Genomic DNA, 17,596 nt, shown 5'->3' with positions numbered 1-17,596 from the left:
TTAGTTATTTCTCTGCAAAATATAATTTCAATTTAATTTTTTGGTCCTACAATGTATTTCAAAATTGTTTGGGATGGATTTGAAATAAAATCTCCAATTAGCCATCGCTAAGCAAAATCGATACCCTCTTTGAAATTGCAAGGTCATCCTTCCTTCCAAATAAATTTGCAAAATTGTACCATTCGATTTGAACAAACCATCTCTATGCTACAAATGAGAATCAACAAGCATTGATAAGATATTATTCAAACTTATGTCATGAACTAATTTCATATAGAATGTCATCCTGAAAACATGTTATGAAACTCAAAATATTAGAGAGATTTAATATGAGGGAAATGAACAATACAAGAGAGAATTGGAGAGAAAGGAGAGAGTTACAATAGATATAAATTATATGATTAATTCACATAAATATATAACATTTAACCCTTGAGTTTATAGGTATTAAACATAAGAAAAATTTCTAAAACCATTAGAGATGTTATAGAATGTGGGATATAAAAGGCTAAAAGTTTTGTGAGTTTATGAACATTAACATAATATAATATTTAACATGGATGGCATTTTAGTCATTTCTCTCCAAAACATAATTTGCATTTGATCATTTGATCCTACAGTGTCAGCTCAGCATTGTTTGGGATTGATTTGGAATAAAATCACATCTCTGCCACTAAAATGAAATTGTTCCAGGAAAAATCAATGCACACTCTGTCTCCGCGTGCTTCAACAAGTGGCATGCCGAGTAGGTTGATGCCAACAAGCTTTTTAATTAATTAGACGCGAAATTTCATGGTTTACTTCCTTCCCATCCACCCTCGATGTCGTTGTCCGTCTCTCTCTCAATCGAGGTGTGTGTGTGTGTGTGTGTGTGTGTGTAGTAGGTATTTTCTGGATGGTTTAATTATATACTACAACTTTGGAAGTCAAGCTCTGCGAGCTCTAAATATTAAAACTATTTGTTTATCTATCCATGTTTACTCTGGTTTCTTCTTGGAAGGTGCTTCACTCTGTGGCTTCACCTTTTTATTATTGAAGTAGGACGAAACCACGATTGATATCTCTTCGAATACACATTATTTATCATATTTAGGAATTAACCTCGATTATATTGTTGCTCCATCTGATAGAAGAACCATCCACAGTAGTATTGCTCGTAATGGATATTGACACTCTGTGCAATCAAATGATGGAGGACATGATGAAATCTGCTGTTTTAAATCAGAGAAATCTCACAGGCCGTGCTGAAGATTCCATACAGATGCAGGAGGAAATTCAGGCATCAAAAGCTTTGGCAGCTGAATTGTGTGAGGCAATCCGTTCTGGGTCCAAGTTTGATTTCGTTAAAACGTTAAAAGAATCAGCTGCGACCAATAAAAAGCGTGTATCTTCCATTGTATTTGGACAGGTTAGCAGTGAAGGAAATACTGTACTTCACATGGCAGCCAATCATGGGAAAGAAGAGATTTTAGAGCTACTTGCTACGCACGTCCCTCAACTGATGACAATGAGAAACAACAAAGGAGATACAGCTCTTCATATTGTTGCTAGAAATGGGTACATTTTCTCAATCAGTATTCTTGTCAACTGTTACAAGAAGCATTTTGAGAACAAATTGAAGAAAGAGAATGAGGAAGCACTGTGGAGGATGAGGAATGAAGATGGGAACACGGCACTGCATGAGGCAGTCATGGCAAATAGTAGTACTGTTGAAGCGATGGTAGGGCTCTTGTTTGAAGAAGACAAAAATGTGGCTTATTTTCAGAACAAAGAAGGTAAATCGCCTTTGTATTTGGCTATCAATCAGAATCGAAATGATGAAGTTGCTAGACTTCTGCTGCAAGCTCCATTCCTGAATAAGGAGAACCGCCAAGGATCCTTCCAACTTCCTGCTCCAGCAGAGAATTCAGGTACTTAAGGATGCAAATGATAGTAATTGTATTACTTTCTCTGTTCTTAATTAAAGTAGCCTTTTTGTTTTAAAAACTTGGAATTGTTATCTCTTGATAATTACCCTTTTTTACCCGATTGTTTACTGTATTTATTTTTTCTTACAATATTGACCCTTTTTATGGAGGTGCTCGAAAGAGAGAGAAATGATTCAGGGTATTTTTGGCAAGATGATATTAATTATTGACAAACTTTTTTCTTTTAACCAAAATACTTTTTCCCACCACTCATTTTCTAGAAGCAAACTTTGATCCAAAATATAAGGTGTTAGATAAATTTTATATTTTTCTTGATATTTATATCCTTGCTATAATTAAATTAATGCAATTAATGAGGATATTTTAAATATTCCACTTAAGGGCATAAATGAAAATATGTAAACATTTTTAGGAAATCAAGATATTAAGTAACCTTTTTTTAGGAGCATGAGTTAGTTAATAATGACTTATATTGTGATTCGGAAGAAGTAACGACATTTCTTAATCTTTATTAAGAACTCCCTTTATTCCATTTTATAAGATATTTTTAAGCGTGATTTGGTGTTTCAAAATATAAAATGTTTTGAAAAAGAATAAAGTTTTTCATGGAAAATTATCCCAATATTACACATCATTGTTTTACTCCTTAAATTAAATATATTTCTTTCCTTTCCTCTTATTTTCGTGTCTCAAATATGATTGTTTTTAAGATTAAAAGATAATTTTATCCCTCAACTATTCACTCATGAGTGTTTGATATCTTAAATTTACATATGGTGTAATTTTCCCTTTTAACATTTGAAAATGGTGCACTTGGCATTTTGTCATTAAAAAAATTAACTTTGATCATTGACTGACTAACAAATTACAAAGAAGGCCTAAAAAATCATAAAAGTACAAATAAATACTCTATAAAAAATTAATATTGGTTAAGTCCCTAAAATAATGTAATAATTTATAAGTTTTCCTTTAAAATTGATATCCTAATACTTATATGTAATTTAGGGGGATTTAATTGATATTAATTTTTTTGTAGGGTACTTATGTGTAACTTTCTAGGTCTTTTTTTGATAATTTTTGAGGTCTTATTTTGTAATTTTTAAGTCAACTAATAATTAAAGTTAACTTTCTTAATAACAAAATGCCAAATGTATTATTTTCAAATGTTACACTTTTGAATAAATTGTTGAGAGGTAAAAAATTCATTGTAACAAGCAAGGGGCTAAGTTGTGTGATTAATAAATTTTAGTCGAGTTCTTATTATCACCATTGGTTTGATTTTTGATGGATTGTCGAGCGTTTCTCTAAAGATCCAATTTTGGGTTCTATAGATAGTTTGCTATGTTTTTTAAATCATTATTTATAATTATATAATTCCTCGGATTTTTAAATCATTACTACATCAACACTTTCTAATATGCATGACCCTTGTGTTTGTAGAATTAATTACTACTCATCTTAGCTTAGCTTGTTTTTCATACAAGTAATAAATAAATATAAGTTGCTTTGCAAGAATTTAAGGATCATTAATTGCTTTTGTTCCAGGGCTTCCTAACGATTCTATAAAGTTGTCGGAGGAAATTCAAAAGTCAAAAGTCTTGACACCTGCTTTGTGTGAGGCAATCCACTTTGGGTCCATATTTGATTTCATTAAAGCGTTAGAAGAAACTGCTGTGACAGATAAGAAGTATATATCTTCCATTGTTGGACAAGTTAGCAGTGCAGGAAATACTGTACTTCACATTGCAGCCAACCATAGGAAAGTAGAGATTTTAGAGCTACTTGCTACGCACGTCGTCCCTCAACTGATCACAATGAGAAACAACAAAGGAGATACAGTTCTTCATGTTGTTGCCAGAAATGGGGAAAAATCCTCACTCAGTATGATTCTCAACAGTTACAAGAAGCATTTTGAGAACAAATTGAACAACAAGAATAATGAAGAAGCATTGTGGAGGATGAGGAATGAGCATGGGAACACGGCACTGCATGAGGCAGTGATGGCAAATAGTAGTGTTGAAGTGGCAGGGCTCTTGTTTGAAGAAGATAAAGATGGGGCACATTTTCTGAACAAGGAAAGTAAATCGCCTTTGTATTTAGCTATTCAGAATCGAAATAATGGAATTGCTCAACTTTTGCTGCAAGCTCCATTCCTGATTAGGGAGAAGCACCAAGGATCCTCTCCACTTCATGCTGCTATTCTGGCCGAGAATTCAGGTACTTATGTATGATGCAAATAACAACTTATAACTGTATTAGTAGATTATTAAATATTTGGAACATCTGTGATGCCTTTGTGACACTTTTTAATTCGTTACAAATCTATTGCAAAATCTGTCTCAAATATTTGTGACAAAATTTGAAAGACCAAATTCCATGCCAAAACTTTGCAATGGAATTTGAAATAGTATATTGTGTCTCATATTTTGTGACGGACACCCTTCTATGACAAGTAGTGTTTGGGATGGCATATCCGTCTCAAATGAAAAACAAATTAGAATTGTGCAGGGCCATGAATTTTATCTCCTTTTTGTTGCTTCCTTTTCTCTCTTTTTTCTTGCCCATGAATTTTACAGGAACCGTTGTGCAGGACCAAGGATAAAACATTTTTCTCAACCATCATCAGCATCAGGTCGAGCCGCAATCCCTAATAAAGGTGTAAATTAATCTCTCTAAACTACACTTAACGGGGACCATTCCCAAATTTTCCTCAACTTAGACCACTTTTGGTATCATAAGATGAATGGAAAGAATGTGAGAGATGAGCATTGTCTTTTTGAAAGGATGTGAGTTAGGTTCTAAAACTATATATTAATGCCAGTTAGATAATAGACAAATTTTTTTGAAAAATGAGTTGGAATATTGATCCAAATATATGCAAAATTCAAAATTTTCAATAAATTTCAAATGTGATTCTTAAATTTTATCTGAGATTTTAGTTTTTAATTATTTGAAGTGATATTTGCAACTCATTTTTAAAATTTTTTTATTAAAATTTAACTGTCATTAATTTAATATTTTGAGATCTTACCGTCATTCTTCCCATCTTTTTGCCACTTAAAAAGATAATTAAAATAGTTCTTTTAAGTTTATGTGTATCTTATAACAGTAAGATATCATAATACTTCTTTTATTTAAAAGTTATTATTACTTAAAAGAGAAATGCAAGAATAATTAGAACGGTGGGATATTACCAGAGCTACCATTAGAAGCCTCAAGTCCAAGCTCCGCAAATTATCCAATTCTTCCCCCCACTTTTTTTTCATTCTATTTTTTTGGTAAAAAAAAAAAGTTGAGATGAATTTTTTCCAGTTCCCTAACTTTAGGTGAATTTTATCATATACTTTATTTTATTATCTAGCAGAGTTTTCTTTCCCAGCCGGAATTTAACAAAAACAATTGCAGCAGGATGAAGGATTGCTGCAGTAGAAGAGACAAGATACGGTTATCTATACGTGATGGAGAGTTGGCTCTCTGATCATGTGTCGCCTCCACTTCATCCAACACTATTCCGAGAAACAGAACAAGCAGAAGCTGGTGGACCTAGAGATCATCTTGGAAGGGAGGAGAATGTAGCCAAGATGCCCAAGGCTTGTAAGATGAAGTATATAAGTGAGTATAACATTATATCTTAGCAAAAAAATCTTTGAATTTATAATTTCCACTTAGATACTTCTGCTCCGACCTAACTCTATTCAATATGAAACAATTTTTTCATACCAAGTCAAGTCAACTCACATTTGATATCCCAACAAACACATGTAAAACTTATTTCTCTTTGTCCGTAGGTACTGTAAAACACCCAAGCTACCCCTCAAGCTTCATTTTGTCCTTTCATATTTAAATTTATTTTTGTTGGGGGAATGAAGGGGAAGGAAATTCTAATGGGTTCAATTTTAAAAGAAACCGAGAGATGGGGTTAAAAGATTTTAATTATTTTTTTTACTCTTTTAATTTACATAATTTTTTTAATAAAATTTTATTACTCCAAACCATTCTTTAGAAATGAATTTTTTAGAATATTCCTTTCTTTCTACCAAACATGGGTTCTAGTTTTTAGAGTTTGTTTGGTTGGAAGGGAGCAAAATCTACTTTCCTCCCTTTGTTTGGTTTGAAAAATTGGAGGGGAAGGAAAAATTTTAAAAATCTTCTCTCCCGTCCCCTCCAAATTGGAGGGATTAAGAGAGGAGGGGTATAATTTTGTTGCACAGTGATCAATATGCCCCTTTTTTTAATTACGACTCTTATCTTTTTAATTAAGTTTAGCAAGAAAAGTTTTTAGTAATATATTTAATAATGATAATTATTTTATATACTTATAATTACGTATTAAAAACATTCATAATTATATTGTATTAGAAAAAATAATTTTAATAATATAAGGGTAAAATTATTTATGTATAATTATTTTTCCTCCTCTCCTCTCCTAAATCAAATAAGATAATATTAAAATCCTCACCTCCCTTTCATTACAACTCCTCCCCTTCCCTCATCGCCCCTCAATTAAAACCCCTTCTTTCTCCTACCCTCCCATCAAACCAACGAGAGCCTATTCTCTCCGTTTGGTTGTGACCTTCCTCTAGCTATCCTTTGTTCCTCCACTAGTGATGTCGCATTCTTTCTCTGTGGCTATCCTCTGTTCTCTCTCATTCTGTCCCTTCCCTTTGGAGCTCTGTATGATCTTTCCTCTATTTCTTATGTCGAGTCTCAATCTCTTATGGTTTATATTATAACTAGTGTGGTTGAATTATCATTTGGATTGTCTAAATTTGAATTTGAATTATCAATTGTATATATTATATTTTTATTTAAAAAATTTAAAACATATATGCGAACTAATCACCCAAGCTTAATTCACAAAGTCTAAATAATTTGTATAAAATAACTTTTTGGCCTCAGCCAATATAAGCTTGGCTCTTCAAGGGCCAACTTAGTAGAGCATCCAGAGAGAGCATCGCTAAGTTGAAAGATGTGTCAGGTAATAGAGGTATCATTCTCTCTCTTTTGTCTCTCTGTAATTTCGGCTATAGTTTCTTCTTTTTCTTCGGGCTTGAGAACACAGAGTACCTTCAAAGGAAAATTTTCACTTTCTCTGGCCATCTCAGAAAGTTGGCCCCTTCGAAGCTTTCCAATGTCACAAAGTTTGTAAACCTTTAATATCTCGTAGCCACTTCCTTCAAATGAGCCATTTGTATTCAACAAGTTTAAACCTTAATTAAGACCGTTAGAAGCTTGGAGCCAATGGTTATTTGAAGAGTAATAGAAAAGGAGATAAGGAAGAAAGTTCTTTGAGTATGATTTACAATTCCAAAACTTCTAAGTCAAGACAAAAATGATTTTAGAAGGTGATAATTTGACCTATATATACTTTTCAGCGAAGAGAAACTCTATTAAATTAAATCATTTATATAGAATTCCTACAAATCTTGAGTTATAGTGAAAGACTTAAAATACCTCTCACTATTGCTAGATGGTTTGAAGCAGAATAGCTCTAGTCTCAAAATCAATATGTGACTTGAAAAGCACAAGAAAGAGTCACAAGAAAATAGACATGAGAGTAATTCTTCTCACTAGCGTGAGAGCACATTAATGACAACTAGAAAAAGACATCACTAGTTAGGAAACCCTCACAAAAGGGAAGGATTATGTTTCTCAAATTAATCGTACGCTTAGTCTCCTAGCCTCTATAACCCCCCAACAAGATTATCTATTATTTAGTTTAGACTGAGTAAAATACAATCAATTAATTTTAGGCCACAAGATATTTTATTATCTTAAATGATATCTTAAGTTGAGATATCTGTTTTAAATGAATTTATATATATATATATATATATCTATAAAAACACCTAACAGTGTTCTCTATTTTCTAATTATACTTCATGTGTGTCTTTTAGTATCATCAGTTTCGCTGAAGGAATTAGTGAAAGTGAGACCTGAGCTAATATACTTGAGAGACCAAAAGGACAGGACGCCTCTTCATTGTGCAGCATCCATTGGTTATCTTGAAGGCGTACAAACAATTGTAAATGCAAGTCCCCAAAGCAGGGTAGAATTGGATAAAAAAGGCTATCTTCCTATTCATGTTGCTTGCAAAGAAGGCCATTTTAACGTCGTCCAGTATTTCATTCAACGAACATGGTTTGATCCCATGGATTTACAAAACCAAAAAGGTCAGAATATTCTTCACATTGCAGCAAAGAGGGGAAAAGATGCAGTGGTCAAGTACATATTGGGAGAGAAGAAACTTGAGAATCTCTTGAATGAGAAAGACAAAAATGGAAATACTCCTTTGCATTTGGCTTCCAAATACTTACACCTAAAGGTATTGCTCCTTCTGACACAAGAGAAAAAACTAAATGTCAACCTTGTCAATAATGAAGGTTTGACAGCCCGTGATATTGTTATTCAAAGAAGAAATACAGCCCCAACATTTCGAGAGGTATGATCTAATTCACCACAGCACATAATTGATAGACAGTTATAGTTTATCGATTAGGAGTCTTTAATATGCCCTTTTCTATTACCATTTATTGTGCCCCACCTCCAACTTTGCTTTGCATTTTCCTTTGGATCATTAGCTTTACATAACAATATCAAATATATCAAATAAAAATATCAAAATTTCATACTTTTATCTTTGAAAAAATTGTATAAAACACAAAACTCTACCGGTTTAAAATTTCAGTCTCTTCTTTTATATAAAAGCCAATAATTCAAAGAAAAAATGAAAAAAAAAGATAGGAAGGTGATGCATTACAGATAACATTAAAAAAATGCACATTAGAGACCCCTAGCGTATAATTTTTCCAAAATTATTCTGTCCCTAACATGTGTCATTCACATAACCATGCATATCCTATTTTTCCCAGTACTTATCATTTGCTATGTTGAGATCTGTTGGGGTGCCTTTGAGTGAAAAGGGAAGAAGAATCAGGCGTTTGCATGCAGAACAACCTCATATTAAGTGGATTAAAGACCGTGTCAGCAGTCTCTTACTTGTAGCGATATTGGTTGCCGCTGTAACATTTGCTGCTGGTTTTACAGTGCCAGGTGGTGTCTATGACTCCAATGACATAGACACAAAGAGAAGCGGCATGGCCACCCTGGTTAAGAGAAAAATGTTCCAAGTGTTCACAATCTGTGATGTGATAGCTATGTATAGCTCTACAATGGGATCTTTCATTCTACTATGGGCTCAACTTGGTGACTTTCATATGGCATTTAGTGCCACATACTTTGCGTTAAATTTGGTGGGTTTGGCCATAGTGTCAATGTCTATTGCATTCATGGCTGCAGTAAATCTAGTAGTCAACAATTTGACTTGGCTCGCTAACATTGTGATGATTATTGGAATCATCTTCCTTTTGATGTTTTTGGGTCTGTATATTCCTCTTATATACCCTCTAGGAGCCCATCCTTGTTTCTTCCCTCGCATTACAAACTTCATTTTCAGGATGATCATTCCATTTTCTGGAAGTTATGGGATCAAGGTGAAGAAGGCGAAAGCTTTGAAAGTGACAAAAGAGGATAAAGATAGTGGGAACACTAGCAAATGAGAATAGAGTTTGTTTGTTGAATTTCAGAAAATTTATGGGAGGGAGGGATAAGTAAGTTTGGTTCTTATATGTTAGACATTTTGTCTCTCTTAGTCTATTTGCTATGTTTTCTCATTGTTATGTTTGATGATCTTGATACTTTTGGATCACCATAATAGGAAACTATCTTCCACTCCAGTTAATTTGATATAACACAATTGAGTCATTGTTTGATTTCTTCTGTTAAGTTTAGAGCGAGTTAAAAGGATTGATGCATGGTTATCACGGGCATTTGATTACAATGACAAAACCATACATTTTGACTACTCAGTTTATAATATCATTACTGTCATAGTATTATTATATGTCTTCTATAATTTTTAATTTGTGCCATTAAATTTGATGCAAATCTAATTCAGGAACTTGAGGATGGTATAGGGAAGCATATGGATTTGTGTGACTGTGTATAAGCCTATCAAACAAATTGGATGTGATCAGCTAAGTTCTGGTAGAAAAAATCAATATTCATGAACATGATGCAAAATTATATTTTCTTTGACAGAGTCAACTAAACTTGGATACTTATCACTATATTTTGTACTTTGGAGGATAACAGGAATCAGGGTGCCTAGAACCCAATTTATATTCAGCCTTTTACTTTATATACAAAAAATATGCAAATACTATAATCCTCAGGAAGGGTGGAGAAGAGATTGGAAAGAATTAATATAGTGTTTTGATGCAAAGAAAATAGAGTCCAAAACTAAAGACTAAGAGGGGGAAATTTTTTATGTAATTCATAGAGGGTTCAAGAAATTGTTGCTACAAATCAAAATTAATTGGATAATATATAGCTCTATGCTATTCGATCATTCGCTTTTGTGAAGAAAAGGACAAGTATGATAACTAAAAAATTACTTCTTAGCACACATATGAGAATACTTTTCATGAAGTTATCATACATAATTTATCCCTAACAATTTGACTAAGGCAATTGAGATATGCTAGAGCTGTGGAGCATATGGAGCACTAGTAATGAATAAATGAGCCTAGAAATGGGAAAAAAGGATTTAATAAAAATTGTTAAAAATGGGTCCCACTTTCTCACATGGAGATTCACATGACCTGTCAACTAGGCATTTAATAGTCAATATTATAAGTTAATGGTCAAAGTGATCAAACTGTCACATTAGGACAAATTTGTGTGATTTTGAAAAATGTCAGGATAATATTGTGCACTTAAAAACATTAGGATACTAATTACACCTTTTTGAAAACATCCAGGGCAGATTCGTATTTTAATCCAACTATATATGCCGCATATCGTAAGGAAAAATAAGTCCCTGGACCGCACGGCTATCACCATTCAATTTCAATATTGTTTGTATTATTGTACTAGCAAAGAAACTTCATGCGCCCATTCCACAATCCACGCGTTATATGTATCATTATCATGTCATTATCATATCATTATCATATCATAAATAGGACATAAATATAATTTATGTAGGAAGTAAATATCAAACAACGTTTTGAAATATTTTAATCAACATTTTTAAAATCACATCAAGCATTGAAAGTGATAGATGTATCGATTCAAATATTATCGATATCAATGCATTTGAATTATGAAAATCATGATACATTTTATTTCATGCAATCTAGAGCATCTGTTTGATTATGAATACATATAGCAGCGAATAACTCACGCAGTACTGACGAGAGAAAGTGAGGAGGAAAGAAAATGAGAGGAGTAAAAATAGAGAGAAGAGAAAAAGTAGAGACATGTGATTTGCTCTCCTTATGCTTGGCTAACCAAAACAAAGAAGAGAGGAAAAGTTGTAAATTTTATTTAAATAATAATCACCTTATTCTTTGTATTTAGATATAATAAAACTTAAAATTTTAACATATTATTTATATAATTTTCATTACACATTATTAATGGAATAAAAAAATTTTGCACAAAGGCTAACGTAATGAAAATATAATTACAAATTATTTCATATAATTTAAATTTTATTCATAAAATTATTAAATATACAATAATCTAAAAATTTTAAACTATAACCAAACATAAGGATGAAAATGGAGGAAGGTAAGGGGAGGGATTTAAAAGTAGAGTTTTCTCTCCAAAATTTTTCCATTTTCAGAGAAAAAAGTTGAAGAAAAAAACATGCGGGCTTCACATGTTATCTCCCTCTCAATTCCACCCCCCTCTCTCTCTCATATTTTTCTTTCCTTAGCCAAGCAGGGTAAAATATAATTTCCTCCACTTTTTTCCCTTATTTTTTCTTAAGACAAATTGACATGTCTTCATCCATCAAAAAGATCTCACTGCTAAAAAAATGAGCCTCTAAGAACCCAAAAAGTCTTGGGACTGATATGGTTTGTTTTCACATTATTTGTTTAATTTGTGCAAGACATTGAATGAAGTTTTTGTCACGCTCAAAAATAGAGGGTGAACGGTATGGGTGTGAATCATTCTCACATTCTCGTAAGCCTCCAAGTGAATATTTATTTCATTTCATTTTTTTTAAAAGAATAGAATTCAATCAAATCACATGGGAATTAAAATAACTTTTTTAAATTCATTATCATAAGAAAGTGTTGACGTATTTGTAGAAATTTTGACAGAACCTCCCCTGTAATTAGAATCTCTCAAAAATTCTATAACAAATTTTTTTTTTTCAAATAACAATATAAATCAGGAGCGTAGCTCCTCCCAGCCAGCAACCAATATACAGGCAAAAATAAGATTCATCAACAACCTATGTGGAGCATCTACTCTTTCTTTCAATTCAAAAAGACATACAATTATATATTTACATTAAAGTGGCAGTACCAATCAAAAAAGATCCACCCACTTTAACTAGTTGCCCTTTTTGAGGTCATTGGCGAAATCGGCGTCAGCTAACCAATCTGAGGCCAAATAATTTTTTCCAGTGAATAGCATTCCCATGATAAAATCTTTTAAAATTTAAATTGACGATCTTTAATAATGTTGTCAAGAAAATTGAAAGTAATTCCACCAAAATTTATAAGCATGTAAGTTATAATCATATTTGGAATAAATTGAAAATAATTTATGTTATCATGCTTAAAGAAAATGATCTACTCTCATATGACTCAAAGTAATACAAATTACTAGTGAAAATCAAGTAAAATTTGAAAATGTATAATAATCAACATTTAAAAATTTGAGAACTCAACAAAACAGGTTACAAACGTGAACACACAATTCACGAGGGTAAATAACTAAACGCGGCTTATGCCATAAAAACAAACGTGGACACATCAGTCCACGAGGGTAAGTAACCAAACGCAGCCGAAGCTACGAAACAAACGTGGACACACAGTCTACGAGGGTAAATAACCAAACGCAGCTCAAGCCACAGAATCAAATGCGGGTACGAAGCCCACGAATACCAAATGTGAGAATAAAAGTCACGAAACAAACTAGCTAGTGTTTAACCACAGCACGTTATGGACTAACGAAACTGCCGTTAGTAGCAGTGTTTTGTATAGAGTTCTCTTAGAAATTCTATTTCAAACATGCGAGAGAAATAATTATTTGTCAAGTCAAATTTTTATTCTCAAGATTAAACTCGCATGAATTACTTCAAATATATGAAACTTGTCAAATCAATACACCATAACAAATGTACAACTTGCGCTAATCATGTAATCAAGAGATTTTTGAAATTCAATAGGCAAAGGTGCCTTTATCAATATAAAAATATATTTCTTGAGAAAAACACGAATCATAATATAACTATTCTTTATCATTATTTCAAAATTTCTAAAACTAACATAATTCATAAAAATAAAATATTTTAATAAAAGAATTTCAATGAATACTCATAAGGAATGTTATTCACTTACCTGTTGAAGTTCTAAATTCCCGAAAGTATTCTTCTTTTAAGTCTTTTCAGGGTCTTGTTCTTCCACACACCCTATAAAACATAAATATATATGATTTTAATAACTTTTTAATTTATAACACAACCTTCACTAACCACCACTAAAATCTCAAAACCCAAATTTATGATTTAAAGTTAATTCAAGCATTATCATTCATTTCTCTTACTTTCTTCATAAAACTTTAACCATGCCATACTATTTCCTCGGAATAGGAGTTTTCTCTCAATCTTTGCATCACTTACCTTAGGTGCATTACTTCTATCTCTTTAATTTTTAAGCCTTTAACCATTCACCAAAAATCAAACAAACTCTAAATATACACATGATTGTGTGCAAGCCCATAATTAAATTCCTTTACAAAGCTACAAGAGAATTCCTAAACCAATAATTCCCATCAATATTTAAAAGTTAAATTTTTATTTCTCATACAAACCCTTCAATGACATCTCATAAGTATCAACAATATATCCAAGCTTGTCTCTTTTGATTTTAGTCCAGATTTTTTTTTTCTTCTTCTTCGGTCATGGCAGCAATATAGAGCACACACACATATTCCTAGTTTTTGTAATACCCCCCAACTACTCACACGCCCATATTTATGAGGAAAAAGGAAGAGATTGAAGCTTCTAACCTCAAATGAATCAACACACACGGACAGAGGAAGGAGGACAATAATGAACAGTGAAGAAAAACTGCCGCCATGAATGAAGAAGAATAAACTCAGTAATAAATAGAAAACGAACCCAAAAGGAAGAGATTTTTGCTCACCCAGATCTTTTATAATCACGTGAACCAGAAGCTAAGAGAAAGAAAGACTTTTCATTCTTGAATCAGCAGCAGAGACGGATGAACAATAGTAACCCGAAAAATCATAGCTGAGGCGAGTGGATAAGTAGAGCATCGACGGCGGCTACACGAACAACATTGCTGGCTTCAGTGGACGAGGAAGAAGGTAGCTTCAGTTGAGAGGCAGAGCAAAATGTCGGTGCTCTCAAGGCTCTTTCTCTAGTCCAGATCCATCGAGAAAGAAGAAAGAAAGAGTTTAAAAAAAATCTGATGAAACCAATGGCAATTTGGTAATTTCGCATGACTAGTGAAAAAAAAAATTCAACCCTTCTTTTGTACTCTTCCGGATTCAAATTGAGGACCTGCTATATAAAGTCTTCCTCAGCTGCCACTATACCAAGTCTTTAACTTGCTATATTTATCTCAAAAACTAATATAAACACACTTTAAGTAAGTTACCCTATAAGTGTGTGTGTATATATATATTTATTTATTTTAAATTTTGTTGGGGTTATTATAGCTTTCGATAAACATATCTGGAAACTTGGCTGCTAGACTGCTTTTAAAGAAAGCGTGTAAATGCTAGCTCGATACCATAACAGTGGACAGTAGCTGGTCTAATGGATCGTCCTACAACTCCAACGTTAATAACGCTAGCTCAGGGACAAACATGGGAAAAGAGAATATAGAATTTGAAATATCGACAGAGAAAACTTACAAGTGGGAATCCTCCTACACCTTCAGAATCCAACCACTTGAAGGAAGAACTTGGAGCATCAAAATTAATGGCACCTGATTTGTTTTGGGCTCTTAAAATAAGAGATGTGTCTAATAACGTGTTTCCTTACTGTGCTAGAGGAATTAGCTTCAGAGGATGCAATGCATGTATCAAACATCATGGAGCAAGTAACCCGTGGGGGAAACACCATACTTCACCTAGCAGTTCAAAATAGAAGCCAAGAGATTTTGTGACTAATTGCTAATCACTTCCCTCAACTGATCACAAGGACTAACATAGCAGGGGATATGGCTATTCATCTTGCCGCTAGAAATAAGGACGATGGCTTAATCAATATAATCCTAACCTATTATGTAGAAGGAAGGCTTTCTTCTAAAAGCCAAATTTATGATGAAATAGAGATGAACTGTCGGGGATAAAGAATGAGATTGGAAACACGACATTGCATGAGGTTGTGAGGAAGCTTCACCTTGAGTGTGCACGTCTCTTGTATGAAGCAGATGAAGATGTGGCAAATTATCTGAATAATGAAGGTAAATCACCATGGTTCTTGGCTATTGAGACTGGGCATGATGACATTATAGATCTTTTGCTGCAAGCTCCATTACAGAATCAGGAGAGGCACTGTGGAACCTCCCCGCTCCATGCTGCTATTATGGCTATGAGCTTGGGTAAAGTGAACTGAAATGGTATTGTTGAAACTTGACAGGGCAGACTGAAAGAAAATGCCATAAATTTCAACCCTGTTTTAAACTTTTATACAACATTCTTTGCAGGTCAAATAAGTAAATATAAATTTCAACCCTTGGTTGGAGGTTGGGTGACGTACAGTGCCACAAATTTCAAGGCTTCCCCAACAAAAGGGAAAAAAAATAAATAATTACTGTGGTATGATGGATTGCTCTGATTTCAGTGAAGTTATATTAGTTTCACAAATTTTAATATCTAGAGTAAAATTGCACATTATCCCATGATAATTGCAAGACTATAAGATTATGGCTCTAAAGAGAGAGGAGAGAAGTATAAGGAACCAAAGATTTTGAGTTAGACATTTAGCTTGTTCAAATTTTCTTAAAAAAAAATCCTTCCTTTTCCTCTTTTGAATTCAAATATATTATTTTTTATTGTTCTAATTTCATGCATTTTCAGAGAAAATACTGAGGAAAAATTCTGAATTAGTCTACTTGAAAGACCAGAAAGTGGGACAGCCCTACACTTAGCAGCATCCATGGGAAATCTTGAAGTTGTGCGTACAATTTTAAACCAGTGTCCCCTTAGTGCCCTATAGTGGGATCTAAAAGGATATCTTCCTATCCATATTGCTTGCAAAAAATGTCATATTAATGTGGTTAAAGATTTGTTCAAAAATCAAAACCATGGTTTGATCTAATGGATTCGCTGAATCAAAAAGGTCAAAATATCCTTCAAATTGCAGCAAAAAATGGAAAAGACAAAGTAGTAAAGTATATATTAAGGGAAAAGAAGCTTAAGAAGCTACTAAACAAAGGAGACAATAATGGGAACACCATTGCATTTGGCTTTCAAATACTTGTACCCGAAGATATTGCTACTGCTGACTCAAGAGAAGAGACTCAACATCAAGCTAGTAAATAAAGAAGGCATGACAGCCCAGGATATTGCTATGCTTAGAAGAAGGACACCACCAATCTTTAGAGAGGTATGATTAGATGTATCTCTGCACTTATTTTAATCACAAACTAGTAATTTTCAACAAAGATAAAATCCATCTTTGTTTTTATTTTTATCAATAAAGATGAAAAACTATTTAATAATAGGAATGATCACAGGGCTCCTCTCTCCGTTATCTGCAATTTCTCTCATTCACAATCTTGAAATCTATTGGCACCCCTTGAGTGAAAATGGAAGAAGAATCAGGCGTTCACATACTGAACCACCTCAGATTAAGTGGATCAAAGATCGTGTCAGTGCTATCTTACTTGTAGCAATATTGGTTGCCACTGTAACCTTCATAGCTGGTTTTACTCTGCCTGGTGATGTCCATAGCTTTGATGACGAACACAAGAAGAAACATGGCCACTTTTGTTGACAAATACATGTTCCAGTTGTTCACAATTCGCGATGTGATAGCTATGTATAGCTCTACCATGAGGTCTTGCATTCTGCTATGGGCTTGGCTTGGTGACTTCTATATAGCATTCAATGCCACATACTTTGCTTTATATTTGGTGGGTTTGGCTCTGATTACAATGTCAGTTGCATTCATGGCTGCAATACATCTAAGAGTGAGCAATGTTTACTGGCTGGCTAACACTGGTGATTTATTGGAATCCTCTTCCTTTTGATGTTTCTGGGCGTATTTATTCTTCTAATATTCCCTTTAGGAGAACGTGCTCTTTTCTTTCATCATGTTTCTAACTTCATTTTTAAGATGATCATCCCATTTTCAGAAAGTTATGAAAAATTGAAGGTTAAGAAGATGAAAGCAATGGACGAAACAAAAAAGAGCGAAGACAAAGAGGACACCCAACGAAGGATAGGAATGCTTGTAAGACACTGTACTTTTTAGCCGCTTTTCAAATAAAAATAAAAACCAAAAGGAAGGGAGGATTATACAAGTATAGCTTTTATCTTAGAGATCATGTCTTGGACTATTAGATATTTTATGGCGTAGTTTGATTATAATAGTTTAAGTGGACCAT

The 17,596-nt window shown here is 33.2% G+C and overlaps 2 protein-coding genes across 6 annotated transcripts; both read left to right on the top strand.

The window, feature by feature from the left end:
* The first annotated feature begins 1,035 nt into the window (after positions 1-1,035).
* On the top strand, positions 1,036-5,796 carry LOC129311423 (uncharacterized). Of its 5 annotated transcripts, none has more exons than XR_008593294.1 (4): positions 1,036-1,910; positions 3,474-4,145; positions 4,505-4,584; positions 5,337-5,419. XR_008593294.1 is itself a non-coding variant. In XM_054953748.1 (4 exons), the coding sequence occupies exons 1-4, from the start codon at positions 1,160-1,162 to the stop codon at positions 5,339-5,341; spliced, it is 1,497 nt and encodes a 498-aa protein (XP_054809723.1). In that variant the 5' UTR covers positions 1,036-1,159; the 3' UTR covers positions 5,342-5,796. The 5 variants fall into 5 exon arrangements, 4 of the variants coding, with proteins under 4 accessions (XP_054809723.1, XP_054809733.1, XP_054809713.1 ...); XM_054953748.1 differs by having other exon boundaries at positions 4,519-4,584; positions 5,334-5,796; XM_054953758.1 differs by having other exon boundaries at positions 4,519-4,584; positions 5,337-5,795.
* A 657-nt stretch (positions 5,797-6,453) lies between these two features.
* Positions 6,454-9,754, top strand: LOC129311444 (protein ACCELERATED CELL DEATH 6-like). Its single transcript, XM_054953777.1, has 3 exons — positions 6,454-6,602; positions 7,826-8,370; positions 8,801-9,754. The coding sequence occupies exons 1-3, from the start codon at positions 6,536-6,538 to the stop codon at positions 9,485-9,487; spliced, it is 1,299 nt and encodes a 432-aa protein (XP_054809752.1). The 5' UTR covers positions 6,454-6,535; the 3' UTR covers positions 9,488-9,754.
* Positions 9,755-17,596: the final 7,842 nt, after the last annotated feature.

The sequence above is a fragment of the Prosopis cineraria genome, unplaced genomic scaffold, assembly GCF_029017545.1.
Source record: "Prosopis cineraria cultivar Desert tree isolate PC_DT_omini unplaced genomic scaffold, ASM2901754v1 PC1, whole genome shotgun sequence".
Classification (NCBI taxonomy): domain Eukaryota; kingdom Viridiplantae; phylum Streptophyta; class Magnoliopsida; order Fabales; family Fabaceae; genus Prosopis; species Prosopis cineraria.
The sequence above is the reverse complement of the archived record's forward strand: the minus strand, read 5'-3'. Positions and strand labels throughout refer to the sequence as shown.

Bases quoted from the DNA above. Each gene is read 5' to 3' on its own strand.
- LOC129311423 (XM_054953738.1), top strand. From the start codon at position 1,160: ATGGATATTGACACTCTGTGCAATCAAATGATGGAGGACATGATGAAA. The intron at 1,911-3,473 runs GTACTTAAGGAT...CTTTTGTTCCAG, and splicing joins TGCTCCAGCAGAGAATTCAG to GGCTTCCTAACGATTCTATA. The intron at 4,146-4,518 runs GTACTTATGTAT...ACCGTTGTGCAG, and splicing joins TATTCTGGCCGAGAATTCAG to GACCAAGGATAAAACATTTT.
- LOC129311444 (XM_054953777.1), top strand. From the start codon at position 6,536: ATGTCGCATTCTTTCTCTGTGGCTATCCTCTGTTCTCTCTCATTCTGT. The intron at 6,603-7,825 runs GTATGATCTTTC...TGTGTCTTTTAG, and splicing joins TCCCTTCCCTTTGGAGCTCT to TATCATCAGTTTCGCTGAAG. The intron at 8,371-8,800 runs GTATGATCTAAT...TATTTTTCCCAG, and splicing joins CAGCCCCAACATTTCGAGAG to TACTTATCATTTGCTATGTT.